This window comes from Arvicanthis niloticus, chromosome 18 (genome assembly GCF_011762505.2).
Source record: "Arvicanthis niloticus isolate mArvNil1 chromosome 18, mArvNil1.pat.X, whole genome shotgun sequence".
NCBI classification, from domain to species: Eukaryota; Metazoa; Chordata; class Mammalia; order Rodentia; family Muridae; genus Arvicanthis; species Arvicanthis niloticus.
Genome location: NC_047675.1, coordinates 32,050,675 through 32,072,734, shown reverse-complemented (window position 1 = coordinate 32,072,734; position 22,060 = coordinate 32,050,675). Strand labels below are relative to the sequence as shown.

The following is a 22,060-nucleotide window of genomic DNA, read 5'->3' as shown; positions in this document are numbered from 1 at the left end:
AAAGTTAAAACGACTTTCCCTCACTTTATTAAGTGTCGCATCTGGGGCTCAGAGAGGGCAACCTCTTAACCAAAGTCACATAGGAACCCAACCGTCCAGTAGCTAGAGTACTTCGTTCCCGGGGTCCTCTCGCCACCTCGTCAACCCCTCTCGGGGAGGAGCCGACCCGAGCCCCTCCTGCTCCCCGCCCCCGAGGGGCGGCCCGGGGGGCGGGTGGAGGAAGTGAGCGCAGCGGGGTGGAATGCGAGCGGGCGGGGCGGGCCAGCCTGGGGCGGCGGGGACAGCCGGCTGGAGGCCGGGACTGCGGGCCAAGCGCGCGCGATGCCTCACTTCACCGTGGTGCCGGTAGATGGGCCGCGACGCGGCGACTATGACAACCTCGAGGGGCTCAGTTGGGTGGACTACGGGGAGCGCGCCGAGCGGGAAGACTCGGACGGTGAGGGTGCGCCCGGCGGGGGCTGTGGCCGGGACGGGGGGCGTCTACACGGGACTCGCGCCTTCGGACCGCGCGCGCAGACGTCCATGCGGGACTCCACTTTTCTTACTCCTTGCGCGCTCAGACTGATGAGTCTCTTTGGTCCGGGACTCGCGGGCTAAGTCGTCCTCCACCCACCCCCAGCTCCTCCCCCGAGGGCCGCGGGCGGGGGCTGCAGACGTGGCCGCCTAGGGAGGCTGGCTAGCGGGCTGCCTCGCTCAGGCTGGTGCCGATCGCGTCTGAGGTCCGGGTCCAATGGAAGCCTGGATTGCAGCTCCCTTACTTTCTGTGAATCGCCCCCATCGTCTTGAGTGTCACCGTCTCTTCCCCTATGACTCACCGCCCCTCTCTTGTCCTCTTCCCTACCCCTGCCTCCATGCACACTGGCTCGGTAGGAGCAAAGGATGTGCTCACTGATGGGCCTGTGTTGGCCTTGGTGTAGATCCGTGGGTACCGTGGACATCTAGGGAGCAGTCACACGGGGCCAGGCTTGTCTAGGCACTGTACATGAAGCAACTCGTTTTAATTCTCCCAACCTCCCCCATGGGACAGGTTCTGTTACTCGCACTTAGGAAGGGGTGAAGGGAGGTGGGGAAGAGTTATGTAACTTGTTCCAGTGGGATTCAAACCCGGATGTGAGAGTTAGTGCCTTAACTTAACCCAGGTATTAGGGCTAGTCATGGAGGTGAACCCTTTCCTCTTTCCAGCGCCTCTTTCTCCATCTTCCACCCATGGAGGCTCCTCACACTTGGAATGGGAACAGTGCTGGAAATATGTGTCTGTCTGTATCGCTGTAGGCATATGTAAATGCACGTGTGTGGCTGAGTATTACAGGGTTAGGTCAGGACGTCCTCATGGCTACTGTTTCCAGCAAGGCTGCCAGAGATGGGCATGGTGCTATGATTGATAACAAATGCCTGTGATGTCTGGTACTGGCCGGGATAGAAACGTGGAGGAAATGTGTGTTGTGTCTGGTGATGGTATCAGAGGCTATCTGAGAGGTCTGTAATGGTGACATGCTTGAGGGGTAGCCTGTTTTTGATGTGAGTGATGACTGTCTGCCATGTGTAGATGTGGTACAGGCCCTGGGGCATGGACTGCCAGATGTCACAGAGATTTGTCAGGTTTCACAGCTATGTATGACCCTAGGTCTAACATCTCTGCTGCCCCTGGCCTGGTTCAAGGGGTCAGAACAGTTTCCCTCCTTCCCTGGGACTGGAAGGATGTTTATCCCCAGATGGTGTGCTGAACTGCATCCTTGAGATTAGCCTGGACCAATGGGCAGTACTGAGCCTTTTCTTTGGCTCCGCCTTGGTCCCTCACAAGTTGACAGGAGTAACCTGGAGCTATGTTGGCTGCTGGCTGCGTCCTGCCAGTTCCCTCCAGGCTAGGCCAGCTCCTCCCACCCCCATCCCCTTCTTCTCTTCCTATTTACTCCTTTTCATCTAGATTGTGGTGTGTCTGCATCATGGGGGATACCCTGCACCCGGGTGAGTGATTTTCTTCTTCTTTGTAGTTGTAGCAAAGGATCAGAGAGCACAAAACTATCTTAGGCCAAGCTCTCTTAGGGTCTCTCCCCCACCCCCCAGCACAAATGCACACGTACCAGACAGACAGACAGACAGACAGACACACACACACACACACACACACACACACACACACACACACACACACACACGCCTCTGCTCTGAGGGGCATACACAGGCCTGCTCTTCTAGGTAGCCTGTGGCCGGAGTAGGAAGGTCGTGGAAGGACGTTACAGGTAGATGCCATGTACATAGGTCACCCAAGTCACTCCCTAACACTGGGGCTCTCGAAGTTGCTGATAGGAACACACTTGTGCACTTCATAGGAAGCCCCTGGCCTAAGCTGTGCTCTGGTTCTCTGGGGGTCTCAGGTAATGTCTGAAAAGCCTGAGCCTGGTAGGCAGGCAGGCAGGCATGCCTAAGCCTGCCCTGGAATTTTTGGAATAGCTGAGTCCAGGGCAGGTAGCTTGAAGTTTCGGGGAGTACAGACCTGAGGCTCTGCTTAGACCCTTTCATATCCCCATAATCCTATGGGAGGGGTCCTTAAGTGAGGCTTTTCGGAGTGCCCTGCCTGTGTCTGAGACCAGACACTACCTTTTCTGATGCATCAGGGAAGTTGGAAGAGAGTTACTGTCTCTCCTTCCTAGAAGGTGACAGAGCAGTGCAGAGGGACTAAGCAGTTCTTTGTGGGTCACACAGGACAAGGGGCAGGAATTCAAGCCAGCCTGCTGGATCTCTGAAAACCCAGAGGCTGGGGTATGCACACAGTGGCCATACTACATAAGCCAAAGGTCTTTCCTATGCTGAGGTATCATGCTGTACCCCAGACTGCTCCCTAAATGGACTGGGCTCTAGAATGTGAAGAGACAACCCGAGGCTTAACTCCCATTGCTGTGATAGACCCCAGACCCAGGGCTGGCCCTCCTCCCTAGACAGCCTTGTCTTGTTCCGGAAAGGGGTAATTGACATGTAGCAGAAGGTAAGGACTGAGACAGATTTTTTTTCCGAGCCATCAGGGAATGATGCTTGCAGGGACAAGGGATCAGGTGGGTCACGAATGGGGCCACTGTTGTGTGCTCAGCTCAGTAGTTTGTAGGGTTCTTTTCCTTTGGTTTCTTTTTCAACACAAGGACTCATGTAGTTCAGGCTAGCCTTGAACTTGATACGGGAACTAAGGATGATTTTGAACTTCTGATTCTCTTGTCACCACCTCCTGACACTTGGCATTCCACACCTGTGCCACCAAGCTCAGTTTCATGAGGTACCAGGATCAAACCCAGGGGTTTGTGCATCCTAGGCAAACACTCTACCACCTAAGCTACATTCCTAGTCCTCTGGCTTCTGTGTTTGTTTTCTTTATGCAGCCCAGGCTGCCCTGGAAACCACTGTGTAGCCTGAATTGACCTTGAGCTCCCAGGGGCAAGGATTACAGGTTCGGATCATCATACCTAGGTCTACAGCAGTATTTCCCAACCTTTGAGTCACAACCCCTTTGGGAGGGTCTAATGGCCCTTTTACAGGGGTCCCCTAAGACCGTTGGAAAACACAGATATTTATATTACAATTCATAACAGTAGTAAGATTGCAGTTATGAAGTACCAATGAAATAATTTTATGATGTGGGGGTCACCACAATATGACGAACCGTATTAAAGGGTTGCAGTGCAAGGAAGCTGGAGAACCACTGCTCTACAGTTTCTAGATAATAGTAGATTCTTCTTAGAAACAATTAGTATCAGTGGTGGGACAGGCTGCAGTGCGTGCATTTAGAATAATTGATATTTATTTCCAGCTTCATGGAAGGATTCAGAGGGAGAGGGCAAGAACTGAGAATAAGTGTTGGCTGCATCTGAGGGATAAATTTATGGAGACGTCTACCAAGCAAGGCAGAAAGGGAAGAAAGATGAGCTGAGAGACGCCATTTTTCATTTCTGTTATTTTCTTTATGCTGTGGCACTTCTCGGGAAAGAGTTTTCAGTGTACATGGCAGCCATGGCTGGATTTGGTGGTTTTTCTTGTGATTCCTTATCCTGAATGAGCATGGGAGTTAGCACAAATGCCAGAGTGTCTGAGGAGCTACCTGACCCCATCAGCCTTTAACATGACTTGGGTTGAAATGACTGCTGGCTTTTCCATTGACCTTCAATTGACCTTGATCTCCACAATCATCCGATGTGGAACAGAAAACCAGGTGTACAAAGCCAGGCACATGGACCTCCTCTGATCACAACACTGGAAAAACAGAAGCCAGGTGGATCCCTGGGGCTTGCTGGCCAGCCAGTCTAACTGAATTGATGAGCCCCAGGTTCAGTGAGAGACCCTGTCTCAAAAAAATAAGGTAGAGAGTGAGAAAGGAATGCACCTGATGTTGACCTCGACCCCGAAATGTAGCCGTGTATGCACACATTCACCACACGTACATATACAAAACATGAAAGTGTCCGAAGCTGGGTGTGTGCTTACATCTGTGATCCCAACGCTTGGGAAGCGGGGAGCACTGGCACAAGTTTGAAGCCAGCCTGGGCTACATTTAGAACCTGTCTCAGAGGAGGAAAAGTAGGGGATAAAGAGCGTGTTTGTGGCCCAGTGGTAGAGGGTGAGACAGTGAGTTTTATCCCAACACACAGATGTGCGGGCTCCTTCCTGGCTGGGAAGTTTTCTAGTTTCGGAGGCACAGTTTCACCAGCCTGAGATTTGAGTGGGGGCTGGCCTCTTTATTTGTTCTGGAGCAAACTGGCTGGATATGGGAACCAAAAGGCTAACGGGTAATCTCGACAGGAGTCCGTGCCCCTGCATTTCCTATGTTCAACTCAAGATCCATCTGGTGCCCTAGCTTTCCCAATGGTTTCTTTTCTGGTTCCTTGTACCCATTCGAGATTGGCTCCATCTCCCAGCATGCTCTGGGTTACCCTCCGGGACACCTGACGCAGTGCATGGTGGGGTAGCTAGCTGACCCCTTGTAGGCCATGGCATCGGAAGGCGGTCTGTGTGGTTTCATCTTTCTGGATGGTACCTTGCACTCAGGGAGTGCCAGATCCTTGGGAGGAAGGAAGGTGGAGCCTCAGGGTTGGTCATGGCCAGGCCCCGCCTCCTCAGTAGGCCCCGCCCTTCATGTACTCTCAAATGGCACTAATGTGGAGATTTGGAGTTTTCTACTACATGGAATGACGATCCGAGATTTGTTTCCTGGGTGCTTCCTTTACGGCCCTTCAAGAAGGCTGACAAGTGATGAGAACAGAGGCCGAACGTGTAAACGCTGCGGCTTCCAAAAGCGTTTTAAAGAGATGGTGTGTGTTTGCCGCTTCTTCGCCTCTTGGCTAAGATTAAGTGCAGAGCTGTTTTGTGGGTTGGCTTTCTGAGTTGGGGTATACACTGGGGTCCCGGCAGGTAGCAACTCACTGGAATTCTATTCCTCTCTTTCTACAGGACAGGGTAACCACAGAGAGAACAGCCCTTTCCTTTGCCCTTTGGACGCCTCCAGAGGAAATGACTACTATGACCGGAACCTGGCACTGTTTGAGGTATCTAAGGAGCCATTCAGGTGTGGTAGGCTGGCAGGGACTTCTCCGGACCTCTCAGCTAAGCATCAGGCTAGCTTCTCTTCCAGTCCCATCTACCCTCCCTTCATTGCAGCCATCCACGCTGTGGTTCTCATGGCCCTTTCAATACACTTCGCCTTCCCAAACCCATTTGCGACCTTATCTCCGTTCTCCAGGGCCGTTCGCCTTTGCCTTCCTTGCAGCCCCTCACCGAGGTGACTACGTCCTTCCCTCCATTCCTAGGGCTTTTCCTAGCATGTGGCTCTAGTCCCTGCTGTGGATAAAACCTTTCTTTTCTTTCCTATTGGCTCTTCCAATTGTTACCCTCTGGTGACAGAGGCTTGTTTTTCCTCCAGTCTCTCTCCCACTTTGCCCTTCATAGCTAGAGCTGCAATGGACATGTCTCTGGAAAGATTCCCACGTTTGTGCCTTCCAACTGGAAATTTTCCTTTCCAGACCCAAGCTGAGAAGTAAGATCTGGATTTAAGACATGGTTCAGTTTCCTAAACTCTGAACCTAAACATTCATCTGCCTCACAACCAAGTAAAGTCAGCTTCTCGGCCTCCACACACCTGAAGGGCCTACATCTTCACTCGACACTCCTAACTTGGCTTCCTGTATATAGGGTCAGAAGGACCTGACAAAGGCTTAAGACAGTGGGCAGATGGCAGAGTCACATAGGCCACAGGAGCAGGGAATCCTTAGACCCCTTTGAGTACTGGAGGTCCTGTGCTCTGTCCCCACCTGAAGGTGTGTGTGTGTGTGTGTGTGTGTGTTGATGTGAATCCTAGAGTCCCAGTCATAGCTTCAAAGTGGTGGCCAGGCAGGCAGAGTGAAGTGTGCAATCTGTCTGCCTGCCAGCAAAGCCTGCCCTTCTTTCTCCCCCAAGGCAGGTGATTTTCACAAATGGGCTGGCAGTGATTACAGCCAAGGCTGGGCAGAGAGACCAAGTCACTGGGCTGGGCCTTTGAATGCTGCCTTCTGGGGTGCGGTGCCCACACCTGCCCAGTTAGCTTGCTTGGGCTTCCCCAAGCAAGAGCCGGGATCAGGTCCAGGCCTGCCTTAGGGCTTGACACTAGGCCAGCAGCCAAGCTGCTGGCTCCACATAGGTAGCCTGACACTGGCCTAGCCTGGCCAATTGCCATCTTGCCCCGTGGCTCTGTTTACAGGAGGAGCTGGACATCCGCCCAAAGGTGTCATCTCTCCTGGGCAAGCTTGTCAGCTATACCAACCTCACCCAAGGAGCCAAGGAGCATGAGGAAGCTGAGAGTGGAGAAGGTGGCCGTCGGAGAGCTGCCAAGGTGAGCAAGTCAGGGTCAGCAGAGGGACCACATCTGGGAAGACAGACATCACCACGGAAGTAGATGTTGGAAATAGATGTTTTCCTGTGTGGTGTTGAACATATGCGGACCAGTAGGTGTGGTAGGCATGGAGGGTGAGGAATAAGTGCCTAAAGGAGCTGTCAAAGGTTAAGCTGAGTGGTATGGAAAGGCAGAGGGGCAGGGGAGCCTCAAAAGCAACAGAAAGAACAATAGCTCCTTGTACTTAGCTGTCAGCATATGAGACACTGTTTTAAGAGTGGACCGGGATCTCGAGTATTCACATACACACACACGCACACGCACACACACACACCACACACACAGCTTTGAGACAGACACCTGGCTTGGTGAGGCTATCTTGGGCAAATAGCTGTGCTTGAAAGGAGGTAGGATCTGATCCTGGCTGGGCCATTCTCATCTGAGCCATTCTCCTTCTCATCTGCACAAACCAAAGGAATTCCTGGTTGAAATAAGCCAGGTTATCAGCAGCTTCAGATCAGACCTGCCTATGACAAATGGGTGTTGCTGAGGTGGGTCCAAGAGAGAAAGCCAAGCTAAAGTATATACTTTCCCTTCTGCTTATAGACCTCTGCCCACTCTTCAGAGAAGCAGCTGATATCTTGAAGTGGTCTAGACCCGACCCCTGGTTGTGATCTTTGTTGGCATGTTCTGAACTAAAGATAGCAAGAACTCTGCCTGTCTCGAGCCTCCCTATCCAGCCCTGTAGGAGAGTTCTCAACTTCTGAAGAGTTTTGCTTAGTGCTGATAGAATCCTTGGACAATGCTGGGGAGCCCATGGCTAGGAATGAAAAATACCCCAAGAAAGGTCTGTGGGAAAGAAACCTGAGTTAACTTATAGCTTAATCAGGAGCCTGTGAACGCTCAGCCATCCGGTTTACCTGATCCTGATATGATGGTATAAGAGGGCAGCTAAGGGCTCCAGCCCCACTGGCTGATGTGGACGGAGGAAGAGTCTAGCCAAATCTAATAGGAAGCTAGGGAGCCGTGGGCCTCAGAAAAGAAGGCTTGAAGCAGGGAAGGAGGGTCTCCAATCAGACCATGCCTGAAAGTCTGCCTTTGCTTGTTAGCCATTCCTGCTCCAACCCAATGACCTTCCCAGGCTGCCAGGGGTTATTTAGGGATTCAAAAAGTATTTCCGGCCCAGCCCTTTCCCACACTGCCCTTTTCTTAGAGTGACTCAGCCTAGGATGGGGGTAGGAGTAGGAGTTCTTGCTACTACCACTGTCCAGTAGGTGGTGTCCTCTGAGAAGGGCTCCAGAACCCCAATAAGGTTATCTCTCACCTATACAGCCTTGTGCAGGACGGTGTGTGTGAAAACAAGTGTTCTTGCCCAGGCTCTCTTGAAGATCCTCAGACCCCCAGCCCTGGCCCAGCTTCAGGAAAGAAGAGGCTTTACTGGGGTTCCATGGATGCTCTCAAGATGCCACTGGCCTGGGCTGCATCAGTGTTGCTTCTGTACACACAGCCTCTGCCATGGCCTCCCGGATAGTCCCTCACTTGCCCTTACAGAGTTGAGAAACTGCCATCTGTATGCTACAGCGATCTCACTGCTCACAGGCTCATCTCAGTTCTGTCTGTGGGATACCCCTAAATAGGAAGGGACTTACCAGGCACTACTTACAGGGGTTCAGGAACACTTTAGGGGCCTTGTTGGGCCTGTTGCTGTTAGAACAGTAAGCAAGCTATATTAGTCAGGGTTCTCTAGAGGACTAGAACTTAAAACTTAAATATATTTATTTAATACACAAATATATTAAATGTATAACATTGAAATTATATATGGGATTTATTAAAATAGCTTACAAGTTGTGGTACAGCTAGTCCACCAATGGACAGTCAAAAATCCAGTAGTTGTTTCGTCCATGAGGCTGGATGTGTCAGCTGGTCTTCAGTATACGCCTGATTCCCAAAGAAGTAGGCCCTAAGGCCAGTGAAGGCGTAGACTTGCCAGTGAGAGTGAAGGCAAGCAGGCAAAGAAACACAAGCTTCCTTCTTCTTCATATAGGCTGCCAGCAGAAGGTGTAGCCCAGATTAAGGTGATTCTTCTCACTTCAAAGATCTGAACTAGAAGTAGGTCTTTATACTTCTGATGATTTTATTAAGAAAAAAAAAAAAAAAATCCCTCACAGGTATACCCAGCCTTTTGAGTCTTAGTTAATTCTAGACGTTGTCTCATTGAGAACTAGGAATAGCCTTCACACAAGCCAACTCTACTAAACATAGTCATGTATATACCAGTAAAGTGGTCTATAATCCAGAAGAATGCAATTCAAAGCTGGCACTGACAGGAGAGGTGAAGTACATCCAGCGGCCAGAGACAAGGAGTCTGGGCCACATATCCCACACTTCATTAGAGGGCAGTGCAGAGGATTTTCAACAGGAATCATGGGATTGGACTTGGTTTTCAGTGTGGAGAGGTTGGCAGACATCCGGTGTCCCCAGTAAAGTTTGGTAAGAAGCAAGCCAGTATCTGGGCAGCAGGGAGGCAGGAATCTGTCGACTTGAGCTAGAGGTGGGGGTTAGAGAGAGGGAGGGACAGGGACAACATTTTGAGTTTTGGCTTGGTTACCTCATTACTGAGGCCTGCTGGGTGAGAAGGAGGCGATCTGGGACAGGCTCTACTTTACAAAAGTTGAACAGAAATAAGAAGCTAGGTATTGCAGTCACTCCTGTAATCTCAGTACCCAAGAGACTGAGACAGGAGGATTGCCACAAGTTTGAGGCCAACATGGTGTATATAGTGAATCCCAGGATAGCCTGACTAAAGAGCAAGGCTCTCTCCAAGAAGAGAAGGACCAGAAATAACCACGGGCACCTATTATCCTAGCACACAGGAGCCTGAGGCAGGCAGGGAGATCATTGAAAATTCGAGGCTTGCTCAGTCTCCGTAGAGTGCCTGGCCAACTGGGAGTATACGGGACCTTATCTAAAAAGCAAGTGAACAAAAACAGCAGAAGAGAAGGAGGCAATACTTTGATGTGTGGGAAGAGCTAAGGTTTATACATAAACAGTATGCACAAGGTTTAGAGCCTTACACATAGGACAAGAATAGGGTCGTGTCCATTGAGATGGCTCAGTGGGTAAAAGCATTTGAGGCATGAGCCTAGGGACCTGAGTGTGAGAGAGCTGATGCTGAGCGTTGTCCCCTGACCACCACGTGCTCACGACAGCATGTACATGCCACTCACACTCATACAATAATGATTAAAAGAAGGGTCTCATACCTTCTTAGCCTGAGCTGGCTTCCTTTGGGAGAGATATCCTAGCTCTCCCAAAGTGCTCCACTGGACCCCAGGTATAGAAGCTGCTGAGTGACTAGGGCCTCCTTCCTGTGGCAGACTGGGACCTCTCTAATGCTGTGTGCCCCCTCCCCTCCTGCCCACATAGGCACCCAGCATGGGCACCCTCATGGGAGTGTACCTGCCCTGCCTGCAGAATATCTTCGGAGTGATCCTCTTCCTGCGACTGACCTGGATGGTGGGCACAGCCGGTGTGCTGCAGGCTCTCCTCATTGTCCTCATCTGCTGCTGCTGTGTACGTGTCCCTGTGTGCTGGAGCTGGGCTGGGCGTGGGGCAGGTGGCTCTACAGAGCCCACCCAGCTGAGCCACTCATCTAGGCGTTCCCTCTTAACAGACCCTACTGACAGCCATCTCCATGAGTGCCATCGCCACCAATGGTGTGGTTCCAGGTGAGTAAGTGCCACCCGTGGGGCCTGTTGTAAGGAACATGCTTAGAATCCACCCCCATCTGCCTGCTGGCTTCCCTGTCCCTCCTCCTCAGGCAATAAATATCTGGTAGAGTCCCATCCTTGACAGTGCCTGGTAGAAGCGTTCCTTCCCAGCAAACTTTGAAGCTGATGTTTTGTTAACATAAGAGTAGCATGCCCTGCACAAGAAAGAGCGGTGCGTGTTTACCATGAGATCTTAAAGGGGCAGGAAACAGAATGGAAAACTGAAAAATACCCACCACCTCACCAGGCTGAGCTCATTCCTGCTAGCCTGAAAGTGCGTGGTCTTAGGTGCATTCAAACGATTAGTCTTTCTGTGTGTATATACAATTGACATATATACACTCCTTTACATATGTTTATCTATTTCCCTAGATTTGGAAATTTCATTTTATTTTTATTTTTTTTTAAAGACTTATTTTATGTATATGAGTACACTGTCACTGTTGCTGTCTTCAGACACAGCAGAAGAGGGCATGGGATCCCATTACAGATGGTTGTGAGCCACGATGTGGTTGCTTGGAATTGAACTCAGGACCTCTGGAAGAGCAGTCAGTGCCATCTCTCCAGCCAGGAAATTTTTTTAAAAAGCAGGTTACTCTATACTAGGATATAAACCATTTATGGGTTCTTCTTTTTCGACATTGTATTTTGTTTGTTTTGTTTGCTTGTTTTTTCCGGTCTTTTGTGATATGATGTCACTATGTAGCTCTGGCTGGCCGGAAACTATGTAGACTAGGCTGGCTCTGAACTTGAAGCAATCTTGCTTCTGCCTCCTGAGTGCTGGGATTACAGGCATGTGCTGCTCCACCAGCCTTTTTTTTTTTTTTTTTTTTTTTTCCCTCACTAATATTGTCATGAACAATCTGGAACACCCTTGATGCTTCCTTTAGGGGAGTCCTAGAGGAAATTGATCCCTTAGGCATTTTTGATGCCTATTAGGATTTAACAGCAGTGTTGGATCAGTCTTGTCTCTGTATTCTTACCACTTTGGGGCTCAGTATTGCCGGCCAGTTTTCTAGAAGTGCTCGATTCTAATAGAAGCAGACTCAGGCAAGCCTGTGCCGAGCCTCGGGGACAAGAAACCAGACAAGACAGATTCTGCGCTGGTCTGTTAAAGAGAAAAGCAGTCTGAACTTTTGGGTTGTTGTGAGGTTTGCTACAAGGGAGCTCTCGCTGACCTGTGTACACTTTCCCCATTATAGCTGGTGGCTCCTACTTCATGATTTCTCGCTCTTTGGGACCAGAATTCGGAGGTGCTGTGGGCCTATGCTTCTACCTGGGGACGACATTTGCAGCGGCCATGTATATCCTAGGAGCCATTGAGATCTTGCTGGTGAGCTGGGCTAAGCCTTGGTCGACCCTAGTTGCATCCAGTCTTTCTAGACTCCAGAGGCCACTCGTACTTCCATCATGCCTGGCCAGCATCTTGGGTTTTCTAGTGGGAGGCCTCTAGGGAGAAGACTCATTACTCAGATCTGTGTCCTCATTCCCACCCCCCTTTTACACTTCTGATGGTTTGGGCCAAGCAGGGAAGAGGCCTGGTTGCCTTCACCTGAGCCTTGATGTTTCTTCTACCTGAACAGTGTTGGGCCGTGGCAGGGGGTCTGTCAAGTGTTGAGTGACAGATCTTGATAATGACAGAGATTGCCCCCTAGCCTTTTTTGGACCCTAATAAGCTCTGTCTCCCCCAGACTCTGTGCCAGGGTCTTTTAGATCTGTTTTCTCCTTGTCCTTAAGTCAGAGCGAACAGCCACAGACTGCTATATAGAGGTCCTTGAGTCCCATGGGTGCTGTCTTAGATCCAAGCTCCCTACTCGCCAATGAAGGAGCTAGGCTAATGGGAGAGTGGCCTGGTTGGGGAGGGGCACAGCAACATGAGGAGAGTAACACAGGGTGACAGGTACCTCCTTGAAGATCCAGAGAATAGATGTTTAGAGACACCTTGTGGCACTGCAAACCCAAAGCGGGGACTTTTTGTCTAGATCTTCTGGGTTTTTATTTTCTATCTCACATTTCTTCTGTGTTATTTGGAATTATGTAAGGAAATGTGTCTCTTCTCCCCACTGTTTATTTATTCAACCATGTAATTGTATGGGCTTCTGGAGGCCTATTTTGTTCTCTGGGCTATTGGGTATAATCCAATACTATCATTATTTTGTTGCCTAAACTGTTTCTTTTTGGCCTTTCCTTCCACAGGTTGGCACCTGTGTCTGTATCTTCTTTTCTTTTTCTTTCCTCTCCTTTTCTTTCAATGGTGCTTTTGTTTGGCACAGCACGCACAGCAAGCAGTTTACTCTCCATTTGAAAATCTACCAGTCTGGGGCCAGTGAAGTGGCTTGGTGGGTACAGGCACTTGCTGCCACTTCTGAAGACCTGAGCTCAGTCCTCAGGATGCCCCTGGAGGGCAGGAACTGACTCCTGCAATTGTCCTCTGGCCTACAGACCTGCACGTCATCCTCCACCCTAAATAAATCAGTGTTTGTTCTCTTAACCTACAACTCAGGGGCAGAGGAGGTTCAGGCCTTTAATCCCACCAGAGACAGAGGCAGGGGGATCTCCCTCGAGTTTCAAGGGCAGCCAGGGCAGTCAAAAAGAAAAAAAAGAAAAAGAAAGAAAGAAAGGAAAAAGAGGAGGAGGAGGAGAAAGAGGAGAAGAAGAAGAAGAAGAAGAAGAAGAAGAAGAAGAAGAAGAAGAAGAAGAAGAAGAAGAAGAAGAAGAAGAAGAAGAAAAAAGAAAAGGAAAAAAAAAAGAAAGCATACAAGTTACTAGTCTTTAGTATATTTCTAGGGATGTAAACGTTGCCAGAATCAGTTTAGAATATCTTCACTACTCAAAGAGAAACTTCACTAGTAATCACTACCACCACCCCCCCCCCCCGCCACCCGTTAACAGACACTAATCTGCATTCTCTCTGTGGGTTTGCTCTTCTAGACATTGTGTAGACATGGGATCTTGCACTCTTGGTCTCCTGTGACTGGCTTCTTCTTGTAGACACACATTTAAAAGAAACCCAAAATGACAGGTTTCCCTCCCCAGATAGAAGGTGGGAACTAGAGTCGTGTCCTCTTGTTTCAGACCTACATTGCTCCACCAGCTGCCATCTTTCACCCATCGGGCGCCCATGACATGTCAAGCGCCACCTTGAATAACATGCGGGTGTATGGGACCATTTTCCTGACTTTCATGACCCTGGTGGTGTTTGTTGGTGTCAAGTATGTGAACAAGTTTGCCTCTCTCTTCCTGGCCTGCGTGATCATCTCCATCCTTTCCATTTATGCGGGAGGCATCAAGTCCATTTTTGACCCTCCCGTGTTTCCGTAAGTAGCTAGGGCATTTGTCCAGCCATTGCACTGACATCCTTTCTAGGCCTTTGGTGCTCTTGTATCCCTCAGATTGCTTGGGTGGGGGAATAGGCTAGGGCTCCAGCCGAGCAGGCACTAATCCTTCTCTCCCTACAGGGTGTGCATGCTGGGTAATAGGACCCTGTCTCGGGACCAGTTTGACATCTGTGCCAAGACAGTTGTGGTGGACAATGAGACAGTGGCCACCCGGCTGTGGACTTTCTTCTGCCACAGCCCCAATCTTACTGCTGACTCCTGTGACCCCTACTTTCTGCTTAACAATGTGACAGAGATTCCTGGCATACCTGGGGCAGCTGCTGGTGTGCTTCAGGGTGGGTCCTCCCTCCTGTGTCCTACCCTACCCCAGCCCCAGCCCCAGCCCCAGCCCAGCCCCAGTCCACAGGCTGAGCAGGAAAGCAGAGCACAGAGCTGTCCTTGTGTGTCCAGATCAAGGGGGATGGGGGGGGGGGGTGTCAGGTTTGGCTGCTTTCCCCACTCAGCTGTATCCTTTCAGCCTGCCTCCTTGTAACTGAATTTTGAGTGAGCGGAGCCTGTTTGGACAACATCCCAGGCCTGCAGCAAACCCTATAAAGTTCTGGCATTTCCCTCTCCCTGGCTACTAGCTCCTGATGCTGTGGGGGATGTTCTCACAAGAGTCATAAAAGGCCTCTGTCTGAGAATCATGCAGTAGTGAGGTCTAGGCTGATGGGAGTTCGCTCAGCTTTGTGATAGCTCTAGCAGGACAGCTTCCTCTCTGGCCAAAGCAGTCCTATGGCAGACACCATAGTCACTGTGCCCTGGCTGTCCCCAGAGCTGCCAGAGATTCAGTGCATCTGTGGGATCTTGCTGAGCTGCTCCAAGCTTCTCCGGGAGCATCAGTGGTACTGTAGTGGTAATTCTCCTGCTTCTACAGAAAACCTATGGAGTGCTTACCTGGAGAAGGGTGAAGTCGTGGAGAAGCATGGGCTGCCCTCCACGGATACCCTTGGCCTGAAGGAGAGCCTGTCCCTGTATGTGGTGGCGGACATTGCCACGTCCTTCACCGTGCTGGTTGGCATCTTTTTCCCTTCTGTAACAGGTAAGATCTCCATGCCCATACACTTAGCCCTACCCCAAACCCTGGAGAATCCCTGAGGAAATCTTGTCTGTTTTTTGGAGGCATCATGGCTGGCTCAAACCGCTCCGGGGACCTCCGTGATGCCCAGAAGTCTATCCCGGTGGGGACCATTCTGGCCATCGTTACCACTTCACTCGTGTGTATCCTTTTCCAGGTATGGTGGGGCATGTGTCAGAAGGTACTTCTCTGTATATAAGTTGACAGACAGTGTGTGCGGGCACACCACACACACGTAAGCATGGAGACCTTACCACATCCCCCTTTGCACCTACACACAATTGAGACTATGCACGTGTTCACCATGGGACCTTCTGAGGTCTGCAGGTCAAGGCTATGGCTGGGAAGATCACCAGGGTGCTGTGTGGGGAATGGACTGGGGCTACAGTCTGGTGGGATTCTAGCTTCCTTAATACAACCCAGACTTCAGCAGCGTGATTCTCTTCGGTGCCTGCATCGAGGGTGTGGTGCTCCGGGACAAGTGAGTGAGCTGTGCCCCTCCCTGCCAGCTTTTTCTGCCCTCGCCCTACCCGTCCCTCACCCCCTAGGGTCCTACACATCTCAGACAGTTGACTTCCAGTAACAATCTGTACAACCAGGTGGGTCAGGCCCCTCTACGACTTTTGCTTCTGCCCTGACAGTGACATTAAGATCAAGGATGAGATAAAGGGCAAGGATGCAGAGCTAAGAGCTGGCAGCTGGTCTCCACTCAAAGCTAGAACCTGTCCTCTCCTCCTCCATTTTTCCTGACCCCTGGAATCCCTTTACTCCTGGGTGGCTCAACCCAAGGCTTGGAGGGCTTTCTACCAGGAGCATGGTCTGAGCCTGGCCTCTGCAGGTACGGTGATGGCGTCAGCAGGAACCTCGTGGTGGGCACCTTGGCCTGGCCTTCACCCTGGGTCATCGTGGTCGGCTCCTTCTTCTCAACATGTGGTGCTGGCCTCCAAAGCCTCACTGGGGCACCACGGTTATTGCAAGCCATTGCCAAGGATAACATCATCCCCTTCCTCCGGGTAAGCCCTCTTGTACATCCCATAGCCTTGATGCTCTTGGCTAGCTTCCTGGCAAGCGGGAAGACAGATTCAGATGCAGTGAGGTTTGCCTACAGTGGCCCCAGCCTTGGCAGCCATCCAGGAGCTGCTGAGAGCTTCTCTGGCCCTGTTTGCTGTTAGCACTACTGTTTAGACTCCGAATCCTGTGGCTTGTCTATGCTTCATCCAAAGCAGAGAGACCCAGAGAAGGAGAGTCAGGAAACTGTGACTCCATAAGGACAGGCATAGCACCAGGACCAGAGGGATGATGAGAGAACAGGTTGTGACTTGGGGCTGCAGATGTGGGGATAGTGGCTATGGTAGGGACAACTCCTTTTCTGGTGCCTGCAGGTGTTTGGCCACGGGAAAGCAAATGGTGAGCCGACGTGGGCCCTCCTCCTGACAGCGCTCATCGCTGAACTGGGCATCCTCATCGCCTCCCTTGACATGGTGGCCCCCATTCTGTCCATGTGAGCTGGGGAAGGGCCAAGGGTAGTTCTGGAAAAGGCTCCCTGATTGCCCAGCACCTCCCAGTGATCCTATGTGGTATCTAGGTTGCCCCTGGGAGATCAGCTGGGCTCAGTGGGGAGCTGGCCAGGCTGTTTGCCCTGATTTCAGAAACCAGCCCAGTACACCCATCGCAGTGAAGAAACCCTCAGATAGATCCTAAGCCCCATGGTAGGAGCCTCCCTAGAGCAGAAGGCCAGAGATGCCCATTCTGAACAGGGCAAGCACCTAGTCTGCTGCCTCAGCAAAGCTATCACTGCCCCATCCGTCATTTTAAATGTTCTGTAAGCTGAGGAAGTGAGTGTGCTAACGCCTTGCAGGTGGTAGTTAACGTGATTCCTGGGGTCCCTGAGATAGTTTGGTTTCTGTATTCACCTCTGCCCATGTTGGGGTCCTTGCCCATTCTGCTCCATGGTCAGTGGTTCTTACTGTTCAGTAATGAATGGTGTCTACTTCACCACTCACTCAGCTTATAGACCTGTCAGGGCTGCCTTCCTCCTGAGCAGACTCCAGCCCTCCCCACAATCGGGCCTGTCACATCTGAGTTCTTGTCTTCCTAGTGTTCACCATTCCCCATAGATGTGCATACCTCAAGCTGTTCTTGCTATCAGCATTTTGAGCGGTGGCTCTTGCTGGCAGTCCCTTGTTAGGACCAACTCCCCCACAGGAGTTCCTGCCCCCAATCTCTCTCTCCCTTCTTTGCCCTTCCTCTTCATCACCGAGGATGGAGTTTGATGCCCTGTCCTCTCGGTCCTCAGAAGGACTCACACAGCCTGCCTTGCCCGTGTCCCAACTCCCACATGCAGCACAGCATCCTGTCTCTTCCCCTCAGAACAAAACCACATGGTCCTTGTTCCTTGTCATGTTTTCCTGACTTACTCCCTGACCTCCAAATGCTGGATAGACCCCATTCAAATGAGTGTCTGGGCCACGGGCTTGTATAGCATCCTGTGGTCTCTCACACTGAGTATTCCCCAGCCTTCCTCCACATTCCTGGACTCAGTCCCTTTCTCACCCCCTCTGCTGGTGAATACTTACCCATCCTCTGCCACTGGGCTCTTAGTACTCCCATCTGTCTGCATCAGGCCATAGGAGTGGGTTCCTGGAGTTAGGAGCCATGGTGTATGTAGCCAGAGAGACCAAGGAAGCTTTTCTGCACCAACTGCCTCCTGTAGGTTCTTTCTGATGTGTTACCTCTTTGTAAACCTGGCCTGTGCTGTGCAGACACTTCTGAGGACCCCCAACTGGCGGCCCCGGTTCAAGTACTATCACTGGTAAGTTGCCTGCTGGATGCCTGGGGCAAGTCCTTTGATACTGATGGTATTGGCCACAAGCCCCACTGTGGAGGAGGTCTGAGTTTCTGAGGCAGCCTTTGAAACTCTACAAGGAGGGAGAGTCTCTGAATGGAGACTTGACCTGTTTCACACACCCAGCTTGTGACTTGGGACCTGCAAGGGCCACCAGGGTGTGGAACACACTATGACCTGGATTCCTGATTCCTCTCCTCTCATCCCCGTCCCAGGACGTTGTCTTTCCTAGGCATGAGTCTCTGCCTGGCTCTTATGTTTGTGTCCTCCTGGTACTATGCCCTAGTGGCCATGCTCATTGCAGGCATGATCTACAAATACATCGAGTACCAAGGGTGAGTGAAGGGCCGTCGAGAGCTTGTATAGCATTACAGGGAACTAGCTGAAGAGTTAGGATGGTCTGAGTGTTGCGTCGGCAGCGGCAGGCTGGGCCAGCTTCTGCAGTGGATGCTTGGTCTGTGGTTGGGGGCTGTGACTCAAGCCTGGCCTTCCTGCACCCCATATTCACAGAAATCCCTGGGTAAAGGGCTAGGAGTATAGCTCAGTAGTAAAGTACTCACTTAGAAAAGAGGGAGGGAGGGAGATCTCAGGGTGAACCAGGGGCTCAGTGGCTTGTGACATCCACAGGGCTGAGAAGGAATGGGGCGATGGAATCCGAGGCCTGTCCCTGAGCGCTGCACGTTATGCTCTGCTGAGGCTAGAGGAAGGGCCTCCTCACACCAAGAACTGGAGGTAAGCTCGCGCCCAGACTGACAGGGCCCCCTCAAGGTGGGTTCTGTAGTTCCCCCGGGAGATTGTAGGAGGACACTCTTGCTGGCTCAAGCCCTTTCATCTGTGCTACCCAAACTTGTGGGAGTCCACATTCTGAGAAGGAAAGAAGAGGACTCTTGGGAAAGGCCAGGCCCTTAAGCCACCTAACTGTGTGACTACTGCAGGCCTCAGCTCCTGGTGCTGCTGAAGTTAGACGAAGACCTTCATGTGAAGTACCCCCGCCTCCTCACCTTTGCCTCCCAGCTTAAGGCTGGGAAGGGCCTAACCATTGTTGGCTCTGTCATTCAGGGCAGCTTTCTGGAGAGCTATGGCGAAGCCCAGGCTGCTGAGCAGGTAATGGCCAGGGGTGGAAAGAGGACATAGCTAACTCAGTGGTTTCTGGGATGCAGCAGGCATATAGGGGAGGGCCTAGTCAGGCTTGGTTGGCCAGATGGACAACACTGTCGCCATCTTGAAGCTTGAATGAGTATGGTTGTCCCAGTTAGAAACCATGGCCCTTGGGCTGGCAGAACATCTCGGTGGGTAGAGACTCTCATGTGTAGGCCTAATGACTTAGGTTTGATTCCCAAATTCTACAAAGAGACAAGACCCACTCCCAAGAGTTAGTTGTCTTTTGACTGCCATATGATGTAGAATGCTTACCCTGCATTCACATTCACACACACACACACACACACACACATACACACACAAAATAAATTTAAAAATAATTCAGAAAACATGGCTTGTGGGGCAGCTTGCTCCAGGGTCTCCCTTGTGAACCCCAGCGTTCGGAGAGATCCCAGTTTGGGTGGAAACTGGTGGGCCTTGCTTTCTGATGCTCTTGTATTCCCCGCAGACAATCAAGAACATGATGGACATTGAGAAAGTAAAAGGCTTCTGCCAGGTAGTGGTGGCCAGCAAGGTTCGAGAGGGGCTGGCCCACCTCATCCAGTCTTGCGGCCTGGGCGGCATGAGACATAACTCCGTGGTGCTGGGCTGGCCCTATGGCTGGCGACAGAGTGAGGACCCACGTGCCTGGAAGACCTTTATTGGTGTGTGAGGGTCTGGCATCTAAGCTGGGCCAGGGGCCAAGGGCCAGGGTTAAAGTGAGGTGGCAGAGACCAGAGGGTCACAGGCTGGCAGTCAGCAGTGCCCCTCCTCCCTAGACACTGTGCGCTGCACCACAGCTGCCCATCTGGCCCTGCTGGTGCCAAAGAACATAGCTTTCTACCCCAGCAACCACGAGCGCTACCTGGAGGGCCACATTGACGTGTGGTGGATCGTGCACGACGGAGGCATGCTCATGCTCTTGCCCTTCCTGCTACGCCAGCATAAGGTGTGCCCGCTGGCTGGGTGTGGGTGAGGGCAGCTGGGCTCTCGGGAAGCCAGGCGTGACCAAACCGCTCACACAGTCTACTGCGGCAGGTTTGGAAGAAGTGCCGGATGCGCATTTTCACCGTGGCCCAAATGGACGACAACAGCATCCAGATGAAGAAGGATCTGGCCATCTTCCTGTATCACCTCCGCCTGGAAGCTGAGGTGGAGGTGGTAGAGATGGTGAGCTTCCTGCCCTGCTCTGTCCCCGAGGACCCCAGGGATGATGCAGCCTGGTACTCATCGTTTCCCACCCGCCTCTCCAGCACAACAGTGACATCTCTGCATATACCTACGAGCGGACACTGATGATGGAGCAGCGATCTCAGATGCTGCGGCAGATGAGGCTGACCAAGACCGAGCGGGATCGAGAGGTAAATGACCATCTTGATTCGGGTTTGGGTAAGGGCCAGATCACACCTTTGAAGACACTCTGTTTGATATAACAGAATGGTTCAGGACTAGGCATCGTGGGTCATATCTATAATCCCAGTACTCGGTAGGCTGAGGCAGGTGGATTCTTGTGAGTTTGAGGCTAGCCTGGTCTACAGAGTGAATTCCAGGCCAGCCAAGGGACCTGTCTCAAAAACAAAGCCAAACAAACAAAAAGGTAGGCATGGTAGCCTGTGTCTGTAATTCCATTGCTTAGGAGGCTGAGGCAAGAGGTCAGCCTGTCTTTATACTAACAAAGGACCTGTTCTGCCTGAACCCAAACCATTTTTTAGAGGCAGGGTAGTCATTTTGGGCCAGCCAGGCCCCCATTTTCCCAGGGTACCAAGGATGCCTCCTCCGGTTGTCCTTAGGCCCAGCTGGTGAAAGACAGGCACTCAGCTCTAAGGCTGGAAAGCCTTTACTCCGACGAGGAGGATGAGTCTGCAGCAGGGGCTGACAAGATCCAGATGACATGGACCAGAGACAAGTACATGGCTGAGCCCTGGGACCCCAGCCACGCCCCTGACAACTTCCGGGAGCTGGTGCACATTAAGCCGTGAGTACAAACCCTGTTGAGGTCTGGAATGGAGGGAGAGCAGGGACAGGCATGCTGTGCAGATGTTGTGCAGATGGGCCAGGGACAGAGACCTCTTTGCTAGGTAGATAGTTCTCTGGCCTGTGACCAGCCACTTGGTCTGCAGGGACCAATCCAACGTGCGGCGTATGCACACCGCTGTGAAACTTAATGAAGTCATTGTCACGCGCTCCCACGATGCCCGCCTGGTCCTACTGAACATGCCTGGTCCCCCGAAGAACAGTGAAGGCGATGAGAACTGTATCCTTTGGTGTGAAGGCTGACAGTGGGGAGCTATCCTCTCCTTGAGTGGAAAGTGGTCTTGGTCTTGTGGCTGCCTCCTTGACCTGACGATCCTGCAGACATGGAATTCCTTGAAGTCCTAACCGAGGGCCTTGAACGGGTGTTGTTGGTGCGTGGCGGCGGCCGGGAAGTCATCACCATCTATTCCTGAGCCCAATGGAGTCTTGTGGCCTGGAGTTGGGGTGTCTCGGACAACAGTGCCCAGCCTTGCACCTACCTGCCAGTTCTGCTTTGCCCAGCCTTGCTTTGGACCAGCTTTGCTAGGTCTCCAGGGAAACCTAACTTGGGCCTTGCAATGGAAATGGATCCGAGGGCCCACAGGACCCTGGAGGATTTAGGGACTTTCCCCTCCCATACGCCAATGGAGGCCTATCCTGGCTAGAGAAGACTGGTGAGGGCTCATATGGGATTTGAAGTCCCAGACTGGCCCACAAGTGCTATTTATTGTATATTTATTATTTGGATGTCATCATTTCAGAAAAGGGGGTGGGGACAGTAAGAGGGGGCGCTGAGCTGGCCCTGCCTGCAGGAAGACCTGGCTCAGGCCGCTGTGGGCAGAGGCCCTCATCAAGCCAAGTCGAATGGAGCTGGCCAAGCTGAGCCTGACTTTTTTCAATAAAACATTGTGTACTTCTGGGCCTCCTGCTGCCCCAGCTCTTTTTCCTCTGGCGCCAAGGGAAGAAAGACAGAACTGAACCCAAGTCCAG

General features: G+C 51.7%; 1 protein-coding gene across 1 annotated transcript; it reads left to right on the top strand.

Annotated features, from left to right (window-relative positions):
• The first annotated feature begins 254 nt into the window (after window positions 1-254).
• Slc12a4 (solute carrier family 12 member 4) lies at window positions 255-21,992 on the top strand. Its single transcript, XM_034522289.2, has 24 exons — window positions 255-436; window positions 5,431-5,525; window positions 6,713-6,844; window positions 10,274-10,420; window positions 10,521-10,575; window positions 11,820-11,950; window positions 13,693-13,934; window positions 14,076-14,290; window positions 14,872-15,036; window positions 15,117-15,215; window positions 15,496-15,553; window positions 15,911-16,085; window positions 16,455-16,573; window positions 17,786-17,884; window positions 18,133-18,252; window positions 18,545-18,649; window positions 18,853-19,021; window positions 19,527-19,722; window positions 19,837-20,006; window positions 20,096-20,227; window positions 20,311-20,418; window positions 20,848-21,032; window positions 21,178-21,311; window positions 21,413-21,992. The coding sequence occupies exons 1-24, from the start codon at window positions 322-324 to the stop codon at window positions 21,502-21,504; spliced, it is 3,258 nt and encodes a 1,085-aa protein (XP_034378180.1). The 5' UTR covers window positions 255-321; the 3' UTR covers window positions 21,505-21,992.
• Window positions 21,993-22,060: the final 68 nt, after the last annotated feature.

Bases quoted from the DNA above. Each gene is read 5' to 3' on its own strand.
- Slc12a4 (XM_034522289.2), top strand. From the start codon at position 322: ATGCCTCACTTCACCGTGGTGCCGGTAGATGGGCCGCGACGCGGCGAC. The intron at 15,554-15,910 runs GTGAGTGAGCTG...TGGCCTCTGCAG, and splicing joins GGTGTGGTGCTCCGGGACAA to GTACGGTGATGGCGTCAGCA. The intron at 16,574-17,785 runs GTGAGCTGGGGA...TGCCTCCTGTAG, and splicing joins GTGGCCCCCATTCTGTCCAT to GTTCTTTCTGATGTGTTACC.